Here is a 23,435-nt window from a genome sequence, read left to right as displayed (position 1 = left end):
ACACACAAATAAATGATCTTCCAATAAGTCAAAATATGTGAATTAGGTGTGGCATAGAAAACTGGTAGAGTTCAAATAAATGACAGAACTCACCTCTGTCAATGAGACAGTTGTTTCAACAAGTAGTCTCTGTCGATGTCTTACTTGAAAACTGATATTTATACTGCAAGCAACCACGCTGTCGACAAACAACAGAACATGTACCAATGTAAACAAATCTTTTACAATGGGCTTAGTCTTTGAAGTGTATCATATTAATTGGCTATAAATAATATCAAACACATCTTTAAAAAAGCATTTTCATCGAAGAAACACATTTGTAGTTAAAATGCTTGTAAATGAATATAACTTGTTTCTTTTTGGTTTCTACAAACCCTTAGACTCAAGCTCTAAGAGAGCACCTTGCAAGCACAGGCTGATACGTGGGGTAAAAGACATCATCCTACATTACATATTATCTGAACAAGACTTTGCCTGGTAGGGAGTCTCATCTGGGGCACAAAGCCATCCTGAGAGTATCAACCAGCCCGAACACCTCCTAATCCCCTTGTCGTGCCATGCAAAGGAATTAGCCTGAGATGGTAGAGATTAAGATGAGAGGTTTAGGAGCAAACAAGCTGCTTTTCATTGTTTGATGGCACTGCCGTGGAGCAACACCATGAGAGCCGCCTGCTGCTTTCTTCTCTGCGCACTTCTAGTCCTGCAAAGTAAGTGGCATTCTTTGGGTTGTTCGGATATACTAAACGAAACTTCATTAATTCAGTGACAAACATTTCAACTTGAAGTCCTTCTTGTGGTCTTCAATGAACACATTGAAAAAGACTTCTAGTGCAATCCTTTATCATTGATTTTTTTTAGCATTTCTAAATTTAGCTCTATTGAGTGTTTAATATTTATGGGTGTTTGGCTGTTCAACTGAATCTGGTTGCCAAAGAGATTGAATGCTTGAGACTGCTAATTTAAGGTGTCATTCACTTGTATTTGTTGGCTGGTAAGAGTGTTAATACAGGTTTCACTGTGTACAGTAGCTTGGTTGACATAGTTTGTTTAAAAACCTGATTTAAGTCTTTAAATTTTAGAAGTTAATAAATTGTGTGCAGTCTATTGTATAAAGATCTCATCTTGTGCAGTTTAGACTAGAGGTTCTTGCTGCTCCAAATTATGTCTTCTAATGAGACACCCTTCACACAATGCATTAACTCATTATAAATCACAACCCAAGATTGTGCTCAGCAAATGCAATCAAACATTACAAGTGTTTTATTAGAATATGATCCATGCACAGGATGACATCTGTACAGAGGACACTGTGACTGTGACAAATCTGTAACAGTGATGGTTGATTCATAATATAATATTTATTTATACAAGATTTGTAATATTTTCAACAGTGGCACATACAATGTACCACTTTATGAGACTTCCATGACCAAATGTCCTTCAAATCAAGGCAATGCAGCAAATGGCACCACAATGGCAATGCAGTGCTGGCAATAACAGGTTTTAAAACACAGGTAAAAGATTGTTAGTCATAAAAATATAAATATACTGAGCATCAAAAGAAACATCACTATTATAACACATTTATTTTCAGGAAAAAAATAAGGTATATAAATGATGGACATTGACTAAATGTTATTTTGTTTCTTTTTTTTAAATCACTCGATCATTCATCCTTGACCATGACACACTTGAGTGACTATGACTGAAGCATTAATCACCTAATTAGTGAGACAGTTGATTTGACACTGGATAGGGAGTGATTTCAGCTGTTGAATTGCAAGCTTGAATAAAAGCAATAAAGAAAATCACAGAAAAAAAAAACAATATGCCACGACTGTCAAGAGAACAGCACCTTCGTGCAATCGGCATGTTGGAGGCTGGCTCGCCGTCTTGGGTGCTCACAACCAGCAATTTCAAACCTGACAAGACAGTACAACCAGACACACTCTGTCAATGACAGGCCACAAACTGGGAGACCAAGAATCACAACACCTGCCCAAGGTCGACAGATCATTTTGCAGCATCTTCGTGATGTCAATTGTTAATCAGCACAATAAAAAGTCACTGCACCTGCTCTAAAACAGAGTTTGTCATTTTTCGATCACATCTAGTGAATTTTATCCAGGTAGAATTGAAATGCTTTTATATTTCAGTCCTGCTTCGCTTCACTTTGTTGTTTATTATCTTTAAACAACTAGCTTACTAATATTGTAATAATGTTTTCCATGGAGGTGCATTTAACAAGCAGTTCCCTAATGGAATATTAGAGCAATCAACATGAATCGGTGTATAATAACTGACTTTGGTGGATGCAGTGAGAAGAGTTTAGTATTAAAAGCAAGAAGCAATATTAATGTGCAGACTCTTCACAAGCCTTTAAATAAACTGAACACGTGATGCGAGAGACTCCAAATAGGGCACCAAAGTCATCAATCGATCAATACACATCTAACTGAGGATAGTAAAATCCATACATTTTTTTTGGATAATTAATATGTACTAATGTACACCCCACACTGAATGATTACCAACTCAAGTAAATGATATAATTGACAAATATTTAACATGTGTTTAAAGGAACTTTTAAAGATATTACTGTAGAGACCAGTTTGTATATTCATTTTTTTTTATTATTTATTTTTTTTATTAATTATTGAAGAGTCATGTCTGGTGAGTTAAGGACAGACTGGTGAATCCTCAATAAGAGAACAGTTATCCGCACTAGTTAGCTATGATTGAAGACGTTGTGCTTTGATTGACTGAGAGAAACAGCCACCTTAACAAGATACAACATCACAACACATTTAAGTATCCAGCAAAACAATAACAGTCAATAATATACCTATAAATATGTTATAAAGGATGTTGGAAGCAATATGTAGCATAGCATTCAATAACTTTTTTCTATACAACAGAATGTAATCAATTAAATATGTGAAAAACCTAAATGACGAGCCTGCAAGGACTCCACAATCAGAAGTGAGTGCTCTCACGTTTTTTCATCTTTCCAAAACAGCAAGGCAGGTTTTCTTGCTTCTTTTTTAAAATGTGAATTAAGGTGAAGTGTTTTGAAACTAAGCCAGGAACATATTGCTGTATATTTTGTGTAATATAAAGACGTGCCTGTGTGAGCCGCAATTTAAAGGAATTTAATTGAAGGTACAGCAGGCCATTTCAAAACTTCCCTGCAATTAATCTGTGTTGTCATATACCATTTTCAATGGCACACATCACACATCACACCACAAACACAGTACTCTGGTATAAGATGAGCTGGCGGCCATATTATTTACAGTGGTTTGTATATATATATATATATATAGTAGATGGATATTGTTACAAAGGGTTTGTTACCTGGAGGTTTGTTATTGTGTTGGAACTGGTACCGGTCCTTCCTGCCTGTTATCCAATCGCAGGTTTAGTTATTGACCGGAAACAGTATGATAGCAGAATAGAGAATGCTGATGTTAGTTACAGTAGGCCGTGGCACTGTCCACGTTTTTTTGTCCAATTAGTCTGATCACCAGCTAAATATATGTATTTTGGGCTGCAAAATCGATTGGTGACATCAGTTTTACATTTAGACTCAATACCAACGTCCTAACGCCCCCTAAAGGCCAAAAAACATAAGTCAAGTGTATATTCGTATTCCAACATTGATAACTGCACAATTAAATAATTATACCTCGAGTTATTAATTATGCTAAATCCATTTTATTCGTTTTTATTAATTAAACCTTTATTTTTCTAGGAAATCACATTGAGATTAAGTGAGACCCAGCCAAGAAAGGTAGCAGCATACAATAAAACATATTACAATACAAAAATACAAATAAAGAAAATAGAATTATTTTAAAACATAGACAAGTCATGCTCAATACAATAAACAATCACTACAGGTGTAATCAACTACTAAAAACAAGCACAACTCTCAATTAAATAAGCATGCAGCTTACTCTTGAATTGTACTAAAGTTATTTGGGATTGAAACTTAAGTTTAGACTGTAAGTCATTCCAAGACCATGGAGCAAAATAAGCTAATTATCTTTTAGCAGCCTCAGTACACACTTTAGGAACCGTAAAATACAAAAATGAGTGCAATCTACAAGCGACTGTAAAGTATTCATTTATATATGGAGGTAGCTTACATAGAATAGCCTTTTATAAAAAAATATACAAGTGCTTCAGCCTTCACAATGCCAAAGAGGTCCAGCCAACCAAACCATATAACACACAATGATGAGTGCTGTAACTTGAGTTTGTAATATATCTCAAGGCTTCATGATATGTGTGCTCCAATTTGCTTAATGTTAAGGGTGATGCAAACCTATAGACTGTGTCACCATAATCAACTTGTGGTAGAAATACACAAGCAATTTGCCTTTTTTGTAACTACAGAAAACAAGATTTGAGTCTATACAGAAAACCTATCATGAATTTCAATTTTTTTGGAAGATGGTTTAGATGGGCCTTGAAATCGAGATTAGTAACCAGCCAAACACCCAGATACTTTTAGCTGTCAACTACCTCAGTGGCTTTGTTATCTAAAGTAACTAGAGTTGAATCAACATGAGCATTTGTCCCTGTAGCAGAGAATACCATAGCCTTTGTCTTACTAGTTTAAAAGAAACTTTAAATTAAAGCTTGTTGAATGGAGTCAAAAATCAGATTGCAGATTTTCGATTGCCAAAGAGGGGGAGGGATTACATGAATATAAAATGGTATCATCTGCATAGAGATGGTACTTACAGTATTTAATGTTGTCCCCGATATTATTTATATATATGTGACAAAGGGTGGGGTAGGTGCAACTAACGAATGTTCGACTACGCCACTTTGGGAATTTCACCCAAAGAAATCACTTTTAATTCACTTCTATAATGTGTAAGGCAGGTTCCCCAACTAGCAGACCCCTTTCAATTAAATGAAAGTAAGCAGAGACAGGAGTAAATTGTTAAAAGAGTTCAATAATCTATTTTAAAAGTCACAAACTCTTTAGAGTAAATATATATAAAAAAAGAAATTGAAGATAAGCAAAATATTATAAATTATGCCAAAATTTAACACAAGTGCAGTACAAGAATTTGCCACAAGGAGGCCACAGCAACCCACACCAGCCTGGATTCAAGGAAATAAAAAGTTATGGAAGGGGAGGGATGCGCATCATGACCCCACGTGACGCCCTTAACAACCAGTGAACGTGAAGGTGAAAACAGTCCTGAGTTTTGCTAAGGAAGTACCAGAGTACTGTGTTTGTGGTGTGATTTGCCAATGTGTGCCATTGAAAATGGTATATGACAACACAGATTAATTGCAGGGAAGTTCAAGGAAGCGGTATAATGATAAAAAACTGTTAGCCGGACTGAATGTCTGCCCACTTCGGCTCTCGGCGAACGCATGGCGAGACAATCCTGCTGTTTGGCCAGATTTGCAATGGGGAGACGCAAAATGTAATAATCAATGATAGTGTGATTAATTTAACCAATAATAGGCTAAGCAATCCACTGTATACTTACATTATAACAATAATGATGCAATAATCAACAAATACCACAGACAAGTTCAATAATAACCTGGGAATGTCTAGCAGGGGTTTTCGCGTTTTCCCTTATGCCTGGCAACACTACGCTGGTACCTTCCTATTTTGCTCTCTACGTCGGCTGGGGTTGTCACATGAAGAAACATTGGAGGCACAGTCAGGATGTGCTGAATCGTTGCTCTTCTTTCCTGGTTTACCAGAATAAAAAGTAAAACTAACACATATATTTAATTACACATCTATTTAAATACATATTGAGTATGTGCTTTATTTGTTTGGTAATGAGTCAAAATATCTAATTCCTTAAAATTTACTTCAGATCATGAAAAGCATTTTTAACATAAAAGTTTGACATCCTGAAGCTTCCACACACAGAGGATGGGTCACGTACATGTTAATGCTACTATAACTATTATCATGGACCCCTGTCATCATGTGACAGTATTTTATGAGTGGTGTCTCAATTTACCTGTGTCTCAATTGCCCCGGTTTCCCCTACCTGTTGCAAAGTGGGCAGAGCAAACATATGTTAAGTCAGACCTGGGCTGCCAAGCTGGCCCACTACCACCGTTTGTTTGACTTCTCCTGATGGCTTTTAGCCATAGTAGTCACCTGTGGGGCTCTCTTGCTTCCGACTGAATCACATAGATGCTCAGTTCTGGATTCTTTTTCTGTTTTGCAGCTGACGAGATAACATGATTGTGGGATTGTGGCAATGTGCCCCGCCTGTGTGCATTTGTGTGTTATACGTTGTATGTTGCGTGTGTTAATGTTGGTGTATTGTAGTTGGTACACGATATAATGTGGGTAATGAGCACGAATATTTAAAATGTATAATTGTATTTAGGCACGGGATTGCACTATCACTTCACGTGCATTTAAAGTATTTAATATGTGAGCACGAGGTTGCATATAATTAATTCACGTGCTGGGATTCAAGTGAATAATTAATTAGTAATTGAATCCCAGCACAACCGTATATATAGATGCACGTTTTACTCACTCGTTGTTGGGTGTTCGGTGAGTAGTGAACGGGAGAGAGAGGAGGAGAAATAGTTAAATATTAATAACAATTGCTATCGCATGCTGGTAGGACCAGCACGATACTAGTTTGTTTATTTTTACTCACCGTGTTTGTGTGTCTGTCCGTCCACCGTTTGTTAAGTGTTAGTCCGCTTTGTTTGTCTGTTTTATTTGGCCTTAAGCGCCGTGTCCTGTCTTCTGTTTTGTTCAACCTTTTTATTTTCTGTGTGTTAATAAAACGTTGAGCGCCACAGCGTCTCAGATTCATTGCAACAACTGTCTGTCTGTGTGATTCTCTCTGGCCTGAAGTCATCCCCGCAACTAGCCTGTCACACGTGGTGTCAGAAACGGGATGACAGTGCCTCCAGGACTCAGGCCAGAGAGAGTACTGCAGGGAAAATTTTTTTTAAAAAAAAGGGCAATGGCAGAAGATGCCATCAGGCTGCGGGACTGGATCCTGGACGATGCTGGGCTGGAGGCCCAGTCTATGCCCATAGCCATCCGGGTTCTGTGGCTGATAGACAGGGAGCGATGGGAGGCATATGAGAGGGAACACACCCCAAACACCTTGGAGGAAGGTGTGGAGTTGGTCCTCAGCTACCTGGAGGCAGCTATGAACAGAACAGAAGCCCAGGTAGCAGGGCCACCAGCAGAAGGAAAATGCCTGCTGTCCCCATCACAACCAGCAGAGGAAGAATGCCTACTGTCCCCATCACAACCAGCAGAGGAAGAATGCCTGCTGGTTTCCCCATCACAACCAGCAGAGAAAGAATACCTGCTGGTTTCCCCATCACAACCAGCAGAGAAAGAATGTCTGCTGGTTTCCTCATCACAACCAGCAGAGAAAGAATACCTGCTGGTTTCCCCTTTCCCCTTTCACAATGTTACTGTGGCTAACCATTTCTGCACATGCTTTACCTCTCTCCAATCATTTTAACCGATACATTTTACTCTTGTACGATTCCAAATACATTTTCACCCCACTGCTGCTGATCAGCCAATCAGAGCTCACGTTTTACCTCCTGCGTTCAAGGAGAAACCCAAGTTCGTGACATCAGCTGTTCCCTGACTGAGTTTTTACAAAGTCAAGTCAAAGCGATGACATCACAATCAAGTCACCTGTCTCAGTAACTTCATTAGCCTTTTCCCTCATGAATGAAAATGACAATGGGCTCAAATAACACAGGGGTCTCCAGCCCTGATCCTGGAGAGCCCCACTCCTTCAGGTTTTATATGTGTCTTTACATCATCAATGGCTAAAGATCTGGAACACATGTTAACTAATTAAGCTAATAACTGGTTCAATTAAATAACCGAGCGCTCGTTTGAAAATGAAAACCAGAAGACCCTGTAGCTCTCCAGGACCAGGTTTGGAGACCCCTGAAATAACAGTTGCTAATGATTAAAAAACAAACTGTATTTTTAAGTTATATATTAATAATAAAGGACTATATAATAGTTATAGGCCTGGGAGTATCTGTGTATGGGTTACATCCCCTGCCAAAATCTAACGATTCCTCTAACTTGTGAAATAAAACACCTGTCAGATGATAAAAAATCCTTTGCGTATTGTTTTCCCACTTTGTATATAAAAAAAACGAAAAATGTTTATATTTATCTGGATATTTAGAATCTAGGATGGTAAATCACTTAAAAGTTGACATGATTTCTCATCGTTAGTGTGCAGTAATCTCTGAGTCTTGACCAGACCACCAGTACATTACTGCTGTCTTTCTCCTATGCTAACCACAGAAGCCGCAGGATTGTTTTCACCTCCGTCTGGTTGCTATGTGACGTCACAGCCAAAAAGTATCCGGCTATTCCTCCCCTTCCATAATAGTTTAGTCTCAAGCGCCACTAGGCGGATAGGGGTGAGCAGTGCTATTAAAAAAAACAAAAAAAACAAAACCAAACTACAAAGAGTCCAAACAAAATTGTGATCAAATGAAAAAAAGGTTAAATAAATCCAAATCAAACAATAAACTCAGTGACTAAATAAAAAGAAAACCCAACCACCGGTTCACCATGTGGCAACAAGAGACACAAACTAAGAGAAAACCAGATTAAATATATTAAATTGCCACTTCTTAATATATCAATACAATTTGAAAAGAAAACATGTACAAAATAAAAGGTAAAAAAGAAACAGCAGCTGACAATTGCTCTATCTGCAAGAACAAAAAATAAAGGTTACAAGTAATGTCAGCGCTATATTTAAAACAGGTCACCTTGGGGAGCTGTTTAACTCACCCTACAATACCGCTACACATTAACTAAGGATTGAACACATTACCTCAGGCAGCGTTAGGCTTACCCTACAAGTACCTGTATACATCATAATAAGTTTAAAACATTACCTTAGCCCTACAAATACCGGCAAGTGATTATTGTAACGATCAAAAACAGGCAGTTAAAATAAAACTAACAAATTGTACTGGGAAAATAAACTACATCCCTTCAGCACAGGTAGGATGCTTCAACAGTCAGCTAGCAACCCCGGCCTTCAGCGAAATGAACGCTTTTCCCTAACAAAGCTGAGGCGCCAGCTTATATGCACAGAAGCTGTTAATGAGTGCTTGTTAAGCGCTCAAGTAGAAACGAGTCCCACCTGCTACATATAGAATAAACAATAACTGACCAAGACCTGATCCTTGAGGAACACCCTTATTTAACAAAACAGGATTTGACATCAGATTTGCATGTTTAACAATCTGTGATCTATCAGTAAGGTTATTTTGAAACCATCCAGACGCTTGCAATCCAATACCAGCACACAATAATCTTTTATTGAATAATGCTTGATGAACCGTATCAAAAACCTTGGAGAGATCAATAAACAAAGACATCCATTTTGATTCCATCCATAACTTTCAATGCTGCAGTCACGGTACTGTGAGTTGACCTAAAACCAGACTGCATATTGTTTACAATTTTATTGGCATCCAAATAACGTTTCAATTGATTACTGACAAAGGATTCCAAAATTGTTGCCAAAATTGACAAATTGGTCTGTAATTGTTCATGTCAGATTGATTTCCAGCTTTTAATAGAGGAGTATCATAAGCTGATTTCCAGACATTAGGCAGTTCATTGGACTCAATTGAAAGATTATAAATATAAGTAATAGGTTCTGCAGTAACTACAGCTGCTGTTTTTAATAAAAATGGGTCTAGACCATCAGGCCTGCAGGCTTCTTACAGTCAATAGCTTGTAGAGATTTTAAGATATCAATAACCTGAAAAGAACTGGAAGAGCAAGGGGATGATAGACTGTTACTTTCTGAGTCACATAAAAGTTCAGAATTAGAGGCTACATTGCTTAGTTTGTCAAAAATATGACCTGCTTTGTAAAAATGTTCATTTAAAGCATTCAACATATTAATTTGATCAGAAATAATAATATTACCTGATACTATTTGATGAGAAAGACCAGATGAATTTTTATGCTGCAAAAATTTAAATTGCTTTCCAGAATCAAGTATGATTATTAAAATCTTCAGTCATAAGTTTAAGATAATATTCAGATTTGGATTTCTTAATTAAGAAGGTAGACTTATTTCTGAGTTCTTTGAATGCACACCAATCCTGTGTATTTATGGTCTTTCTAGCAATAGCCCAACACTTATTCCTTTGATGAATAAGTTCAGAGAGAACCATGGTTTTTCTTTGCCTTTAATTCTGAACTTCTTAATATGAGCATGTTTATTAGCTATTAAAAGAAACTGTTGTTGGAATTAACAGAATTCTAGCCCAGTCTACACTAAATAGATGATGTAAAAATGCCTACTCAGAAAAATGTTTAAAACAATGTTTAAAAACAGTACGGGATTAGATTTAGGCACTGTGACAGGTAGCTGAGTGGGCGGTGACGTCACGGCAGAAACAGGAACACAAACGACAGAGAGAGGTGGAGTTTGGTGGAGCTGAGCGAATGCTTTCGCTCAGCATTTAATGAATAAACAGACAGAAAATAAACGGTTGTAACAAAAACACCGGACACGGCACTTTAGGCCAAAATAAAACAGATAAACAAAACAGACTATACAGACAAACGGACACGGACAGACACACAAACACGGTGAGTGAAACCACTATCAATTTACTTTACTTTATTTTATTTTAGTTTACTCTTCTCCACACCCATTCTCCACTCACCGAACACCCAACCCCGACTGAATGAAATGTGCATCTATATATGCAGTTGTACCGAGACTCGACTGCTAATCAATCATTCAATTGGAGTCGCGGTACAACTGCACGTGAATCAATAAAGTGCAATTCCCCGTGCTCACATATTACATTTTACTTGCACGTGAAGTGCTGTGCCATCCTCGTGCCAAAATACAAATATACATTTTAAACACTCGTGTTACACAGACCCGTTTATATCCCGTGTACCAAGGACTATACACCAACATTTACACACAACACGTAACATATAACATACACAGGGGGGCACTTTGCCACAGGCATGTTAGTGTCCTTTACACATTCAATATTACAATGATCACTCAGATCATTTGAAGAAATGTGTCAACATAACATCTAATAAGGTATCACTACCAGGTCATTTATCAGTAAGTCTAGTTGGAGTATCTATTAATTGAGTCAAATTAAATGAATTACAAAGTTCTCTAAACCCTTCTGATTTTACAGTAAACCAGTCCCAGTTTAGATTGCCAATTAAAATAATCTCTGAATGAGTCAGTTTCAATAAAACAACTGATAAATTTGATAGTGTTTCACTGACTGCAGAAGGAGGCCTATAATAACAGCCTATAACAGTTAAAGGAGCATTAGAAACCCTAAGCTGTACAGCTAGAAATTCAAATTGACAGGGCACAGATTGTGAGATTAATACCGTAGCATGGAATTTAGCAGGTATGTATATAGCAACACCTCCCCCTCTTCCCGTACGATCAGTTCAATAAATATTATAGCCATCAATTCGCACAGCACTGTCAGGGACAGAAGACTTTTATGTATTTCAGAAATTACAACAATATCAGACTTAACTGATTTTGCAGATCTAATTTCTGAAAAAGACTCCTAGCATTAATATGGAGGAAGCCAAGACCATGCCTATTAGCAAAATCAGAAAGAAGCAGGTTTTTGACACAAAGATCTGTTTGAATATTACCAGATACCAAGAAGAGTAATAAAATCAACAGTCTCCCAAACACATTTTTTCTTAATGATTTTTCTTTACCTTGAGGTTTTAAAAAATACCTGGTATTGTATCAAATAAATTTAATACCAATAAAGACTGTGAAACCGAGATTTTAAAACCAAGTTGAATTAATAAGTTAAATTAGTGGTAAAATATGAAATAGCAGTGTCTACAAAAAAAACAAAAAAAACAAACTGCAAGCAGTTCAGTACAGTTGCGCACAGATAATGAGAAGACAGTGAAAAGAGGATATGTGTCACTTGGTACAGCCAGAACTTCTCTATGGTTACCTCTTGGTGTTTAACTTTCATAACGTTGTTATGCTGCAATTCTATCAGCTCTTCTTGGAAGTTAGCTTCTGTTACCCCAAAACATTCTGCTGCATTCGAAACCGCTTTGACATCAGCATAAAATGGATTCTCTACAAGTGAATGTACTGGCAGTGAAAGTGGTTTCATGTCAGAAATTAGAGAGACAATCTCCTTCGACAACTCAGTTAGATACTCCACACATGGTTGTGGCAAAAATGGTGGTAATGTTGTCACCTGTAATTACAAAGTTGGGAAATGTATGAAATCATTCTCAAGAACCTGATCATAAATAAAATACCAGTTTTGCTTTGAATGCAGAAAGATCGCTAAGTAAAGTAGGTAGGATTTTGCCCTTTCCTTGTAGCATGAGGTTTAGTGCATTCATATGATGGGTGACATTGGTAAAAAAACGCCACTGGCAGCATTAACGCTTCATCAATCAGGGATGAAAAGTAGATCAAAACGGCTGTTCTCTTCCAAGAAATCTCCATGAAATGAGCCAACACCTGACCATGACTAAGCCATCTTACTTGCGCACGCAGCACTAAATTGCTGTAATGAGTTGCATACTCATCAACTATGTTTGAACTGCCTGTGCTTGAGTGTGTGTGCAATGATAAAGTTCACTATTTTAACCTCAACCTCCATTATGTTTTTGAGATCCTTTCCTTCACTTGCAGCACAGGTTATCCTGGTGTGTTACGCAGTGATATGAAAAGAAATGTGGAATCTCGCAGCTGGCTGTAAGCAGGGCAAGTGCAGAAACAAGCTTTTTCTAGTCAATATTTTTACCTGTCACTTCAAAAAATGTTATCAGTAACATTGTAAATACGCTCTACCTGTTGGACCTTAGTGCAGCTTTTGATACTGTGGTTCACTCTATTTTAATAGACTGCTTTAAGGGATTGGGGGGGGGTCAGTGTCAGGTTTAGCAAGTATACCCGTGGTGTTCCTCAGGGTTCTATTCTTGGTCTAATAATATTCTCTTTATACATGCTACCTCTAGGCAAGATTATTCATAAGCATGTGTGGAAGAGTGGTGAATACGTGCAGGTGAGTGCAGTGCAGAGTAATTACACAAACAACGTTTGGTACAGGTGCAAGGGTGTTTATTTTATTCAGAAAATGTCCAGAGCCTTAAGGCAAACCTGCAAATAATAATACTGTAGGAAGTGGTACAGCGGCGTGTATCACTCCGTTTTATAATCCAACGGGTTTGACCCGTAACCCAAAAGTCCCGTTTCGTCACCCACATAAAACACAAAACACAAACACAATTTAGACAGTGCGTGATTTTGGTGTTAGTGGTGCAAACAAAGACAGTTCCTGCAGTGGAAAAGTGAGTGCTGAGGTCCGGGTTTTCGCTGCCCTGCGTCTGCAGCTCCGGATCGTGCTCAGTATTCTTTTAGTGAGAAATAACACAAAAGACACACAGTGTTAAGACACAGACAAGACATACTCACGGTTAGTTTTCGCAATACAGGCTCCTTCTCGGCTATGTAATTTAACCATCTACAAAGGAACAGATCACTCAAGCCATGCCCCCTATTTATACCCTCGCTCATGACCCCGAGGTTAACGAGCGCATCCGCTCCTCCAGTCCTCGGATGCCACGCCGCTTACCGTCCGGGTCAATGAGCTTGGGTGCCGTAGCTCCGCCCCTTTCCTAAATGACCGACTTCCACCTACCCTACGGAATAAATTGTCGTGCCATTTAATTAAGGGTACTCTGTTCCTCTCGTACCGTGCCCTCACAGGTCGAGAGGGAGATCTATCACCAAGAATCATTCGATCTCTGTCACAGCATGCTATACATTTTCACTGCTATGCTGATGATACTCAGTTATATATCTCTGTGAAACCTGGTGAAATTATCACTACATCAGTCTTACTTGAGTGTATTATTGACATCAAAATTTGGTTGTCCCAAAATTTCCTGCAATTAAACTCTGATAAGACAGACATTTTGATAGTAGGTTCTCAGCAACAACTTGACTTGTCAAAAAAAGACTTGGATGATTTAACTTCTAATTTAAAATCCAGGGTGAGAAATCTGGGTGTTATCTTTGACTCTACTTTGCGTTGTGAGTCACATATTAAAAGGATTACAAAGGTGCCTTTTTATCATCTAAGAAATATTGTCAAAATTAGATCATTTCTGTCATTCTCTGATGCCGAGAAAGTAGTCCATGCATTTCTTCAATCTATACTGGATACTGTAACACCCTGTGTGTTATTTCATCTAGACTGGATACTGTAACACCCTGTGTGTTATTTCATCTAGACTGGATACTGTAACTCCCTGTGTGCTGGGCTTACTATTGAAGCCTTATCACAGCTATAGCTTTTGCAGAATTCAGCTGCAAGGGTTCTTACCAGAACAAAAAAGAGAGCACATGTAACTCCTGTGCTGGCATCTCTGACCTGGCTTCCAGTGAAATTTAGAATTTATTTTAAAATTGTATTACTTACATTTAAAGCACTAAATGGAATGGCACCAGATTACTTGTCAGAGTTAATGTCTCCCTATCGGCCTCCGCGTGCTTTGAGGTCAGCTGATAGTGGGCTGCTCTGCAGTCCGAGGGTAAGGCTTAGGAAGAAAGGAGAGGTTGCTTTTTGTGTTCGGGCTCCTCAACTGTGGAACTTTCTGCCCGATCATGTTGTTTGCCCACGGTGGCTACTTTTAAATCAAGGCTTAAGACTTATTTCTATAATTTAGCCTTCTGGTTTTATTCTGACATGTCATGGTTATTTTAACTGTTTTATTTATGTTGATATTTTTATGTATTTTTCTCATTTTATGATTGTATTTGTTGTCCTTTTGTTAGTCAGTGTTTTTAGAATATTTGACTTTGTAATTGTTGTTCTATTTTGACCTGTGTGAAGTGCCTTGAACCTTGCGGCATGAAAGGCACTCTATAAATAAATATTATTATTATTATTATTATTATTATTATTATTATTATTATTATTATTATTATTATTTACCATTGTAAAAACGTACCCAAACAATTAACTGTGCCGTGTAGGAACGATCTGCAAACTCGTCTAGTGCTGGGCTGAAATATTCTGCATTTTCAAGACCATTGCACAGCTGGCCAAACAAGTCTTCAGATACAACTTCCATACGTCTTGCAATTTCTTTTCTCCTTTACATCAATTTCATTTCAGCGTTCACCACTAACCTCGCTAGTTCACTCACATGTTTCGTGCGCTCTCGTACGTCACTTCATCCCGCCCTTAGAAAAGTCAAAGAGCATCCACTGACTGAGGCTACCAATCACTGGACTGTATTTCCATGAGCTATCCTCCTCATTGGTAAGAAAACAGTAGGTTCTCCATCAATCAGCCAACCAAAAGAAACCATTTTTATATTTTAATATTCACTGACATAATGTACAGTATTTATGAAAAAAGTTTAATGGAAACAATAACCTTTATTATTTTTTACATTTAGATTTTTGCTGGATTTTGTTTTTTGTTTACTGCATATGAAAAGACTCGTAGGCCTCAGACTGACGTTAAGGGGGCCGCGTGTTGAGTATCCTGACCCCTGTTGGCCAAGTGTAGGAATTACATTTGGTAATTGTTGAAGACGGTGTGCAGTGCAGCCGTGTTGTGTCTCCGCATGTCTGGGATGTGAGGAAGTGCGTGGTGTACTTGGGTCAAGCTGTGTTACAGTGGAGGGAGTCTGTAATGAAATAATGAAAGGGTCTCTTAGCCTGAGACTGGGCTTGTATCCCAAGTCACTACCTCTTAATTAATGTTAAGGGTGCTGAGGTAACTTCTCAGAAGCTTCTCACAAACTACATCGAGCCCCCTTTCCTTAAAAATGCTCAATCAAAAATATAAGGTAACACAGTGTGTTATCTTTTATATTCAGTATGGACAACAGCCTTATTCACAAAACTTTACAGAATGTTTTTTAAGGAATGCTTTTTTAAAATGTTTATGTTTATAAAAGTTTAACAGTTCTTTGAAAACTGAGAGTAAACTTCTACCTCCGAAACAATTAAAAGGTCTTCATGAACTTCAAACTTAATCAAAATAATATAAAAAACAAAACATTCCTTAAAGTGTGACTTAACATTCCTTATTCTATTGACTGCAATAGAATATAACAAAACAACTTGATGATTATTTGTATGATTATACAATTGTAAATATAAATAATTGTGCAGTGTCTGTTTAGTTAAAGCTGGACTCTAATGCCTGTAATGGATGCATCATGGTGTGCTCTTGTATTGCAGGTGAAGCATTGCGTTGCTTTACCTGCGTGGGGTCCAGCGATGAGGACTGCAACCAGCAGGGATCCCAGCAGTGTCCCAGCTACTCCGACGCCTGCGCCATCATCAGAGGACAAGCCAGTGAGTATCGGGACTACAAGAGACTCGACCTGATCCAGCATGCTCCCTTAGGCAGACTGCAGTATCTCCAGGGGAAGCAATCTGTCTGCCCACGTCATTCGTATTTCAGATTAACCTGGATGCTATGAAACAACCAATAAAAGAACCTGCAAAAGCAAAGTCATTCCCCTTTAAAAAGTTTACCAAAGCAACAGCACAGCAAAGTGCACTGCAGCATGGTAAAGCATAGGTAGGCATTGCAAAGCCCAGAGAGGTATGATAAAGCATATTAAAAAAAAACAAACATTGCAAACCATGGCATACAATGATGAATGCAAAGTATGAGCAGGGGGAAAGTTCCCATTTACTGTGCACATTTACTGTGGTAAACTTGTGTAAGGGTCTCTGCGAAATGATAGCAGTTTGCTGTGTTCCAAGCCATTGTGGAGATGACATGCTATAGCAGACAGACAGATCACCCCCTATGATAAAGCGGCCAGATTTAGAACAATGCACCTAAAAGGAAAATCAAACTTTTAATTTCAACGAAAGAGTAATAAACAATTTGGGTACACTTTTGAGTCTATACATTAAGAATATTTAAACCACTGCTTCCTGATCACGTAATCACCTAATCACTTCGTATGCTGTAGGTCGGCTACCCTTTTAAATGTGCACCACTTAAAACCATAGCAAAGTGTAATAAAGCACAGTGACAGCATGGTAAAGCACAAAGATGTATGATAAAGCATATTAAATAAAAACATGCAAGACCATAATAACTATGATGAATACATAGTATAGCCATGGGGAAAGCATGGGGAACTTACTGTGTACATTTCCCCTGGTAAACTTTTATAAGTGCAGGGAGTGGTTATGTACCAGGAAGAAGCAGTTAGGCCCTTTTTTCTACAGCTTTGAGCTGAATTAAAAAAAAAAAATGACATGCCTATAGAAGCACAAGAAAGAGGAGCCAGGGCTAATGGTTCTAGTGCTAATGGTTCTAGTGATAGTGGTTCTAGTGCTAATGGTTCTAGTGAGAATGGTTCTAGTGCTAATGGTTCTAGTGAGAATGATTCTAGTGAGAATGGTTCTAGTGCTAATGGTTCTAGTGAGAATGATTCTAGTGAGAATGGTTCTAGTGAGAATGATTCTAGTGAGAATGGTTCTAGTGCTAATGGTTTCTAGGTTGCTGTTACAGTTTTGCTTTAGCTTTTGTTTCCTTTCACAGTAGCACATTCTAAATTAAAATAAAGACTAATAAAACAAAGACAAATGGGTAACACTTTGCATTGTCTCTAATTACTGTGTATTTACATAGTAGAGGCGTTATATAGTAAATACATGTGTACTTACACATCATTACAATGTTATTATGCATAGTTACAATGTACTTAATGTGTAATTATTTTTGCACCATATAACCCTAACCCTTTTCTGAAACAATTGTGTACTTACATATATTGTGCAAAAAATATTTACGCATTAAGTACAGTGTAATTATGTGTCACACAACTACTATGCACATACACAGTAATTAGATACACTTAATGTAATCCTATTCTCTTCCCTCTTCACTATGCTCTACTGTTAATACCTGCCTAATCTGATGGCTCAGCAGCCCCATACTTTTCCCTTGGTATGTTCATGAACTGATCAAGTGACCTTTGAACCCCCATATATAAATAAGACAGTGAGGAGTGCTCACTGTAACCGGTATGGTAAGAAACAGCATTCATGCAGTGCAGATATCGGGGAAAACTCGAAGAGAGAAAGTACTTTCCAACCATTAAAAGTGAAGATATTTCTAGTATTGTTGATGTCTTAGCGAGTTCAGGTTTGATTCATGATCGAAATGAAAGAAGTTGGCCAGGTAGAGAGAATGACAAGCTGAAAATCTGTTAGTTTTGCGTTTGGACAAAGTCTTGTGTCTCCGCAACGGTCGGTAGTAGATATTTTAAATCTGATTTTTGATTTGAAATCCTCATAAAATTCCTCATTTTTTAGAGCTAACTTAGAAACAGTTATTTACGGTTGAGAAACTACATGGGCTTTTAATATGACACTATAGGGTTAAAACCAAAGTTACTAGTGGTAGGGTACCCGGTGGGTGTGTGCTGGCTAGTAGAAAGGTGTCGGCTAGTCCTTTAACTATGCCTACTGTTTTAATTTATTTTCTTAGTATTTTGAACAGAACAATTAAAAAATGTTCACATATTTTATTTGTCCCTTTTGAAGTCCTCGTGGGCCCTGGAGCAGCTGCACCTCCTGCACTTATGATAGCTATGCCCCTGGTGTGATTACAGTGCAGTGTATTCATCATGCCACTCACTTGAGTGTGTGTTTGTTTTAGTGGGACTCAAATAGCTGCTTCTTCCTTTTTTTCTTAATCAAAAAAAAGCCTTGGGGGGGGGGGGGGCTATCCCACTGCAGCACATTTATTGTAGAGTGACTCATCTGCTAAGAACTCTAGGTCTGAATGAGGTTGTGATGAGCAACTCGCATGGCGATCGTCTCCAGTTAACCAGACCCTCCCAATCTGAAGAGCTTGTTTTTCATGTTCCCTTTACTGTGCTGCACATCATGGTTACAGTGCTTGTTAGTAACATGTCATCTTGTCTTCTGTTGTGATTGAGATTGCAGCCCCTGTCATCAGTGGACTGGGATTTGGGGAAACTATCTCAGATTTCTTTTATAATCAGTATTGGAGATTGCTTTTAATATGCGCTTTGTTGGGCTTTGAAGACTTGAGAGGATGTTCTCGGTTTACCACTAATAAGGGCTCTCTTTCTGTTAACAAGTTTGTGAAGATGACAGGCTCTGAAGAAAGACCTGGTCCCCACAGGTCTCAACATTACATCTGTATCCAATGCTTAGGGACGTAGCATAGATAGCTAATCATGCACTGCACAGCAACAGCATAATCCAGCCCAAGGCATGTAAATAGAACAGTGCTGGGGGAAATATTTGAATTTTCAAACAAACATTGCTTCAAAAGTATGGTAAAAATGTTTGTTTTGTTTCAAATAGCAGAATTTATAAATGCATTTATCAGAAAGAAAATGAACTCTGAATTCAGTAGCACACAAAAGAGTGTTTCTCTCCTTTCATTCATATTTGACTTGATGGGGTATCAGGTTTATTTTACTCCCAAGAGATTTTTTTGTTCTGTAATATGATACAGATTATACTTTTGTTTTCCAGCTAAATAAAAATTAAAGAATATCCAAGTGTTTATTTAAATTTTGAAGTCATATTCAAACATGAAAAAACCCTGTATGCCCCAGCAGGAATATATACCATCAATCAACATGTATACCATCGCTCAACATGTGAATACAGCCCTTCAGGTATACTGCAGCCCTGGATGAAACCTGCTGAACGGTACTATTGTTCTCTAACTCTTTCCGTGGGCTTCTGCAGAATAATTGTAGCTGTGGAGCAGTTGGTACAGACCCCCCCCATTTTAAATACAAACAGATGGCAATTCCTGTAAGTTGACTTGTACACAGTAGGGGGTCGTGCCAAAGTGTGCACACATCTGCTCTTTGAACAGTAAGAAGTCATATTCTGAAACTCATAATGTGCTGAGAGGATTTTGAAATTGGATTAGGTTTGCCATTAGCTTTAGCTGAGTTGCATAGACTGCAATGGCTGAAAAAATCCCCCAAATTAGGCTGCTGCCTCCACCTGTTTCTACACAGAGTGCCAGGGATAATAATATCAGCAAGTTCTTCCAGAGATGCAACAATGAATCGAGTCATTCATTACTGATCATCCTGGCTGTTTTCTGATCGATTAATCGCAGTGGTGGCCTATTTAGAGCCTCAAGTTTATTAGATTTATGAGCACCTGCATGTTTCCAGAGTGTTTTCTTGCTTCTCAATGCATATAGTATATCACTATTTATAATAACATGAACATGCATGTTCTCAGTTGTATTTGAGGTTACATATTGTTTTGCTGCTTGCTTTTGAATAGTGTTCTCTGTACATCGATTATTGCTGATTATTGCCTTATTATTTAATAGATCTCAAGAATTACAATAAAACTACTTTTGGTTTGTAAGAAGTGTTATAAAAACAGGTTATGAATCCAATGTCGGTTTTCAAAGCGATTGCTTTCAGAGCAGTTGGTTGCTGTGGGTTCGACGATGGATTTGTTTCCTGGCAAAGCCACAGTTCTCTGTGCCCTCTGTCACCAGTCCACAGTTTTCAGCTGAATTGGAAAATGAGTGAATTAAAAGATCAAAGGGCGATGTCATTGGAATGTTTCAAGATTCTGATTGGAGTGTCTGTGTGTTCCAGGCGGCGTCATGAAGTCGTGCTCGTACAGGTCGTTCTGTGAGCAGGCCCAGAGGGAGGGCTCCAAGGCACCAGGGGTCCGGGTCCAGTGCTGTTTCTCAGATGACTGCAACAGCAAGAGCCGGGCTGTCAGTCACATGCTCGGTACCAGCTTCCTCCCCCTCCTGGCACTGCTGGTACTGCGGTGCCTGCTCTTCTGAGCCCACAGCTCCTCTCCATTCACTTCACAAATCTTTTTGATTATATTTTAGCTATAGCTAGAATATATTTTCTTGGCCCTGCTATTTATTATATATATATATATATATGAGATATATTCTGAACTATATCCTTCACACATTTTTAGTTTGTGTTTAGAATATGTTTAAAATAAATAAAATGTATAGTTATTTCAGATGCATTTTAGAGATACAACTATGATTGATATCCTTTTTAAAAGGATGTCACATCAAATGTAACAATGAAAAACTGATGTTAAAAGTAAAGCACTTTGTTCAAATGCAATACAGCAGTGGGCAGCAGTGTGGAGTAGTGGTTAGGGCTCAGGGCTCTGGACTCTTGACCGGAGGGTCATGGGTTCAATCCCCGATGGGGACACTGCTGCTGTACCCTTGAGCAAGGTACTTTACCTAGATTGCTCCAGTAAAAACCCAACTGTATAAATGGGTAATTGTATGTAAAAATAATGTGATATCTTGTAAGTCGCCCTGGATAAGGGCGTCTGCTAAGAAATAAATTATTATTATTAAATTATAATACAAATCATGGCAAAACAGTATACCGGTATATATATCTGGCATGCATTTGTGACCAACAATATATTGTTTAAAGAAATATGTGACTAATACATGAATACTTTTTATAATAAAAACTCAGCCCCCCTTACTCCCTGAATAGATGGACACTGTATCCCTCAATAGATAATGGTCTCTTCTTCAAATCTAGATTTTAATGAGCAATCTGTCCCACATAGGTGCAGCTATACCCCAAATATTATTCCTGTACTACCACTTTCCCACATAGGTGCAGCTGTACCCCAAATATTATTCCTATACTACCACTGTCCCACATAGGTGCAGCTATACCCCAAATATTATTCCTGTACCCCCCTGGCTGGGTGGGCTGTTTGTTGTGTGTAATTCCATTCCTCTTTCAACTTGTGATACTGGCATATCAAATAAAATGTCATTTTGCTTTTATCTGTTGCAACAGTCTTCTATGATGTGTCTCTAAGCCCAATATTCCACTCAATATCCACATTTATTCTAATGAAATGATACAAAGAAAAGGCAGTCTGTATATACTGGTTGATTAAAACACTGCCTAGCTGCTGAGAGACTGCCCTCCCCTTTAAGTTCCATTTCAATGTTCTGATATGGCACTGTGTGCTAGCACAAAGAAATTCTACACTACACCTCTCTCCAATGCATCCGTTACATTGAGAATAATTAAAGCACATCTCTATACAGTGTGGCACCACAGCACAAGGATGGGAAATAAAGAGGACAGAGAGCATCATGTTAATGGAAAGACCATTGTTTACACCTCTATGGAACTCAGTCTTGTTGCTTAGTAATGTGCAAATAGGTTTAATAAACAGTGCATTTTTTCTGTTGTATGGTTTGTGTACTGCTCGTTCTTTCACGATTCAATAATTCACATCTTTGTTTACTTCACGGTTTGGAAATGTTGAAAGGCTATACATGTACCATGCTTTACTGTGGAAGAGCCCTTCCCCAATTCACTATTTCAATATTTCATTATTTGTTTATGCCAGCTGGTGAAATTGTGAGGGAGCACAATACTTTTACAGAGACCCCAAGGTAAGAACTTCCAAATGAAAATTAGGAGTGGAATTTGGGCTCTCTTTTAGGACTGACTCTATTAAAATGCATTGCCGTTTCCTTTCTTTTAGGAGTGACTATTAAAATGCATTGCTGTTCCCTTTCAAGTCGAAGACGACCACCAACATTAAGTATGGGATATTCCCTGCACTTGAGGTAGGTAATACTGAGCTCTCTATATCAGAGCTGCCGAAGGCCCCTTCCTGTGATGACGCACTCGGTCCCGCCAACCGAGGGTATAAAACCGTCACTCACAGGAAGATCTCCCTCTTTTTCCTTCTCAAGACGGTAAGGTAAGACCTCTGTGTTTAGAACTGAGCGTGTTGATAGGAAGAGCCCTCGAGTCCATTCGGGTCTGTTGTAGTTCCTAGCATTCGTGCTGAAAGCTGGCTTGCCGCTTTCCTGGAATCAACGACTCTTGAAAAGAGACCGAGTTTTCTGTCTTTCTGTCTTTCAGCGGCCCCCCCTGGGCGGGCCGCTCTCTCTTTGCTGTCTGTTGTATGGGAGCGGCTGTCTGTGCAGCCACCCGCGAATGAGTTGTCTTTTCCTATAGAGAGTCACACAAGTTTCCTCCTCGGGGCCGTGGTGACCGCTATTTTACCCTCACAACCTTGCTGTTGTGTGTGTGTTATGTGTTTTTTCTTTACTGTCTTGCAGTTTAGAAAAATAAATAAATAAATAAATAAAATGTAGTATGATATCAAACGGCAGCACAGCTGCGCCCCGCTGTTGAGTTACATACGCAGGCTTGCTTCAGCCCGCATACTCTGTGGGCTGGAAAAACAAAACAAAATCAGTTAACCGCGTTGCCGTGGTGACTGATATTTTTACCCACACAGCTTCTGTGGTGGGTGTGCGCATTTGTTTCTTACTGCCCGGCAGTTAGAAATAAATAA

The 23,435-nt window shown here is 38.5% G+C and overlaps 1 protein-coding gene across 2 annotated transcripts; it reads left to right on the top strand.

Annotated features, from left to right (window-relative positions):
* Window positions 1–586: 586 nt before the first annotated feature.
* On the top strand, window positions 587–21,894 carry ly6pge (lymphocyte antigen 6 family member pge). 2 transcript variants are annotated; one of them, XR_009330833.1, is made up of 4 exons: window positions 587–707; window positions 16,296–16,412; window positions 20,699–21,668; window positions 21,719–21,894. XR_009330833.1 is itself a non-coding variant. In XM_034030216.3 (3 exons), exons 1-3 carry the CDS (start codon window positions 635–637, stop codon window positions 20,893–20,895), a joined length of 387 nt encoding a protein of 128 aa, XP_033886107.3. In that variant the 5' UTR covers window positions 587–634; the 3' UTR covers window positions 20,896–21,894. The 2 variants fall into 2 exon arrangements, 1 of the variants encoding a protein (XP_033886107.3); XM_034030216.3 differs by having other exon boundaries at window positions 20,699–21,894.
* Window positions 21,895–23,435: the final 1,541 nt, after the last annotated feature.

The sequence above is a fragment of the Acipenser ruthenus genome, chromosome 13, assembly GCF_902713425.1.
Source record: "Acipenser ruthenus chromosome 13, fAciRut3.2 maternal haplotype, whole genome shotgun sequence".
NCBI classification, from domain to species: domain Eukaryota; kingdom Metazoa; phylum Chordata; class Actinopteri; order Acipenseriformes; family Acipenseridae; genus Acipenser; species Acipenser ruthenus.
Note: the sequence above shows the minus strand (reverse complement) of the source record. Positions and strands in the feature narration are given on the sequence as shown.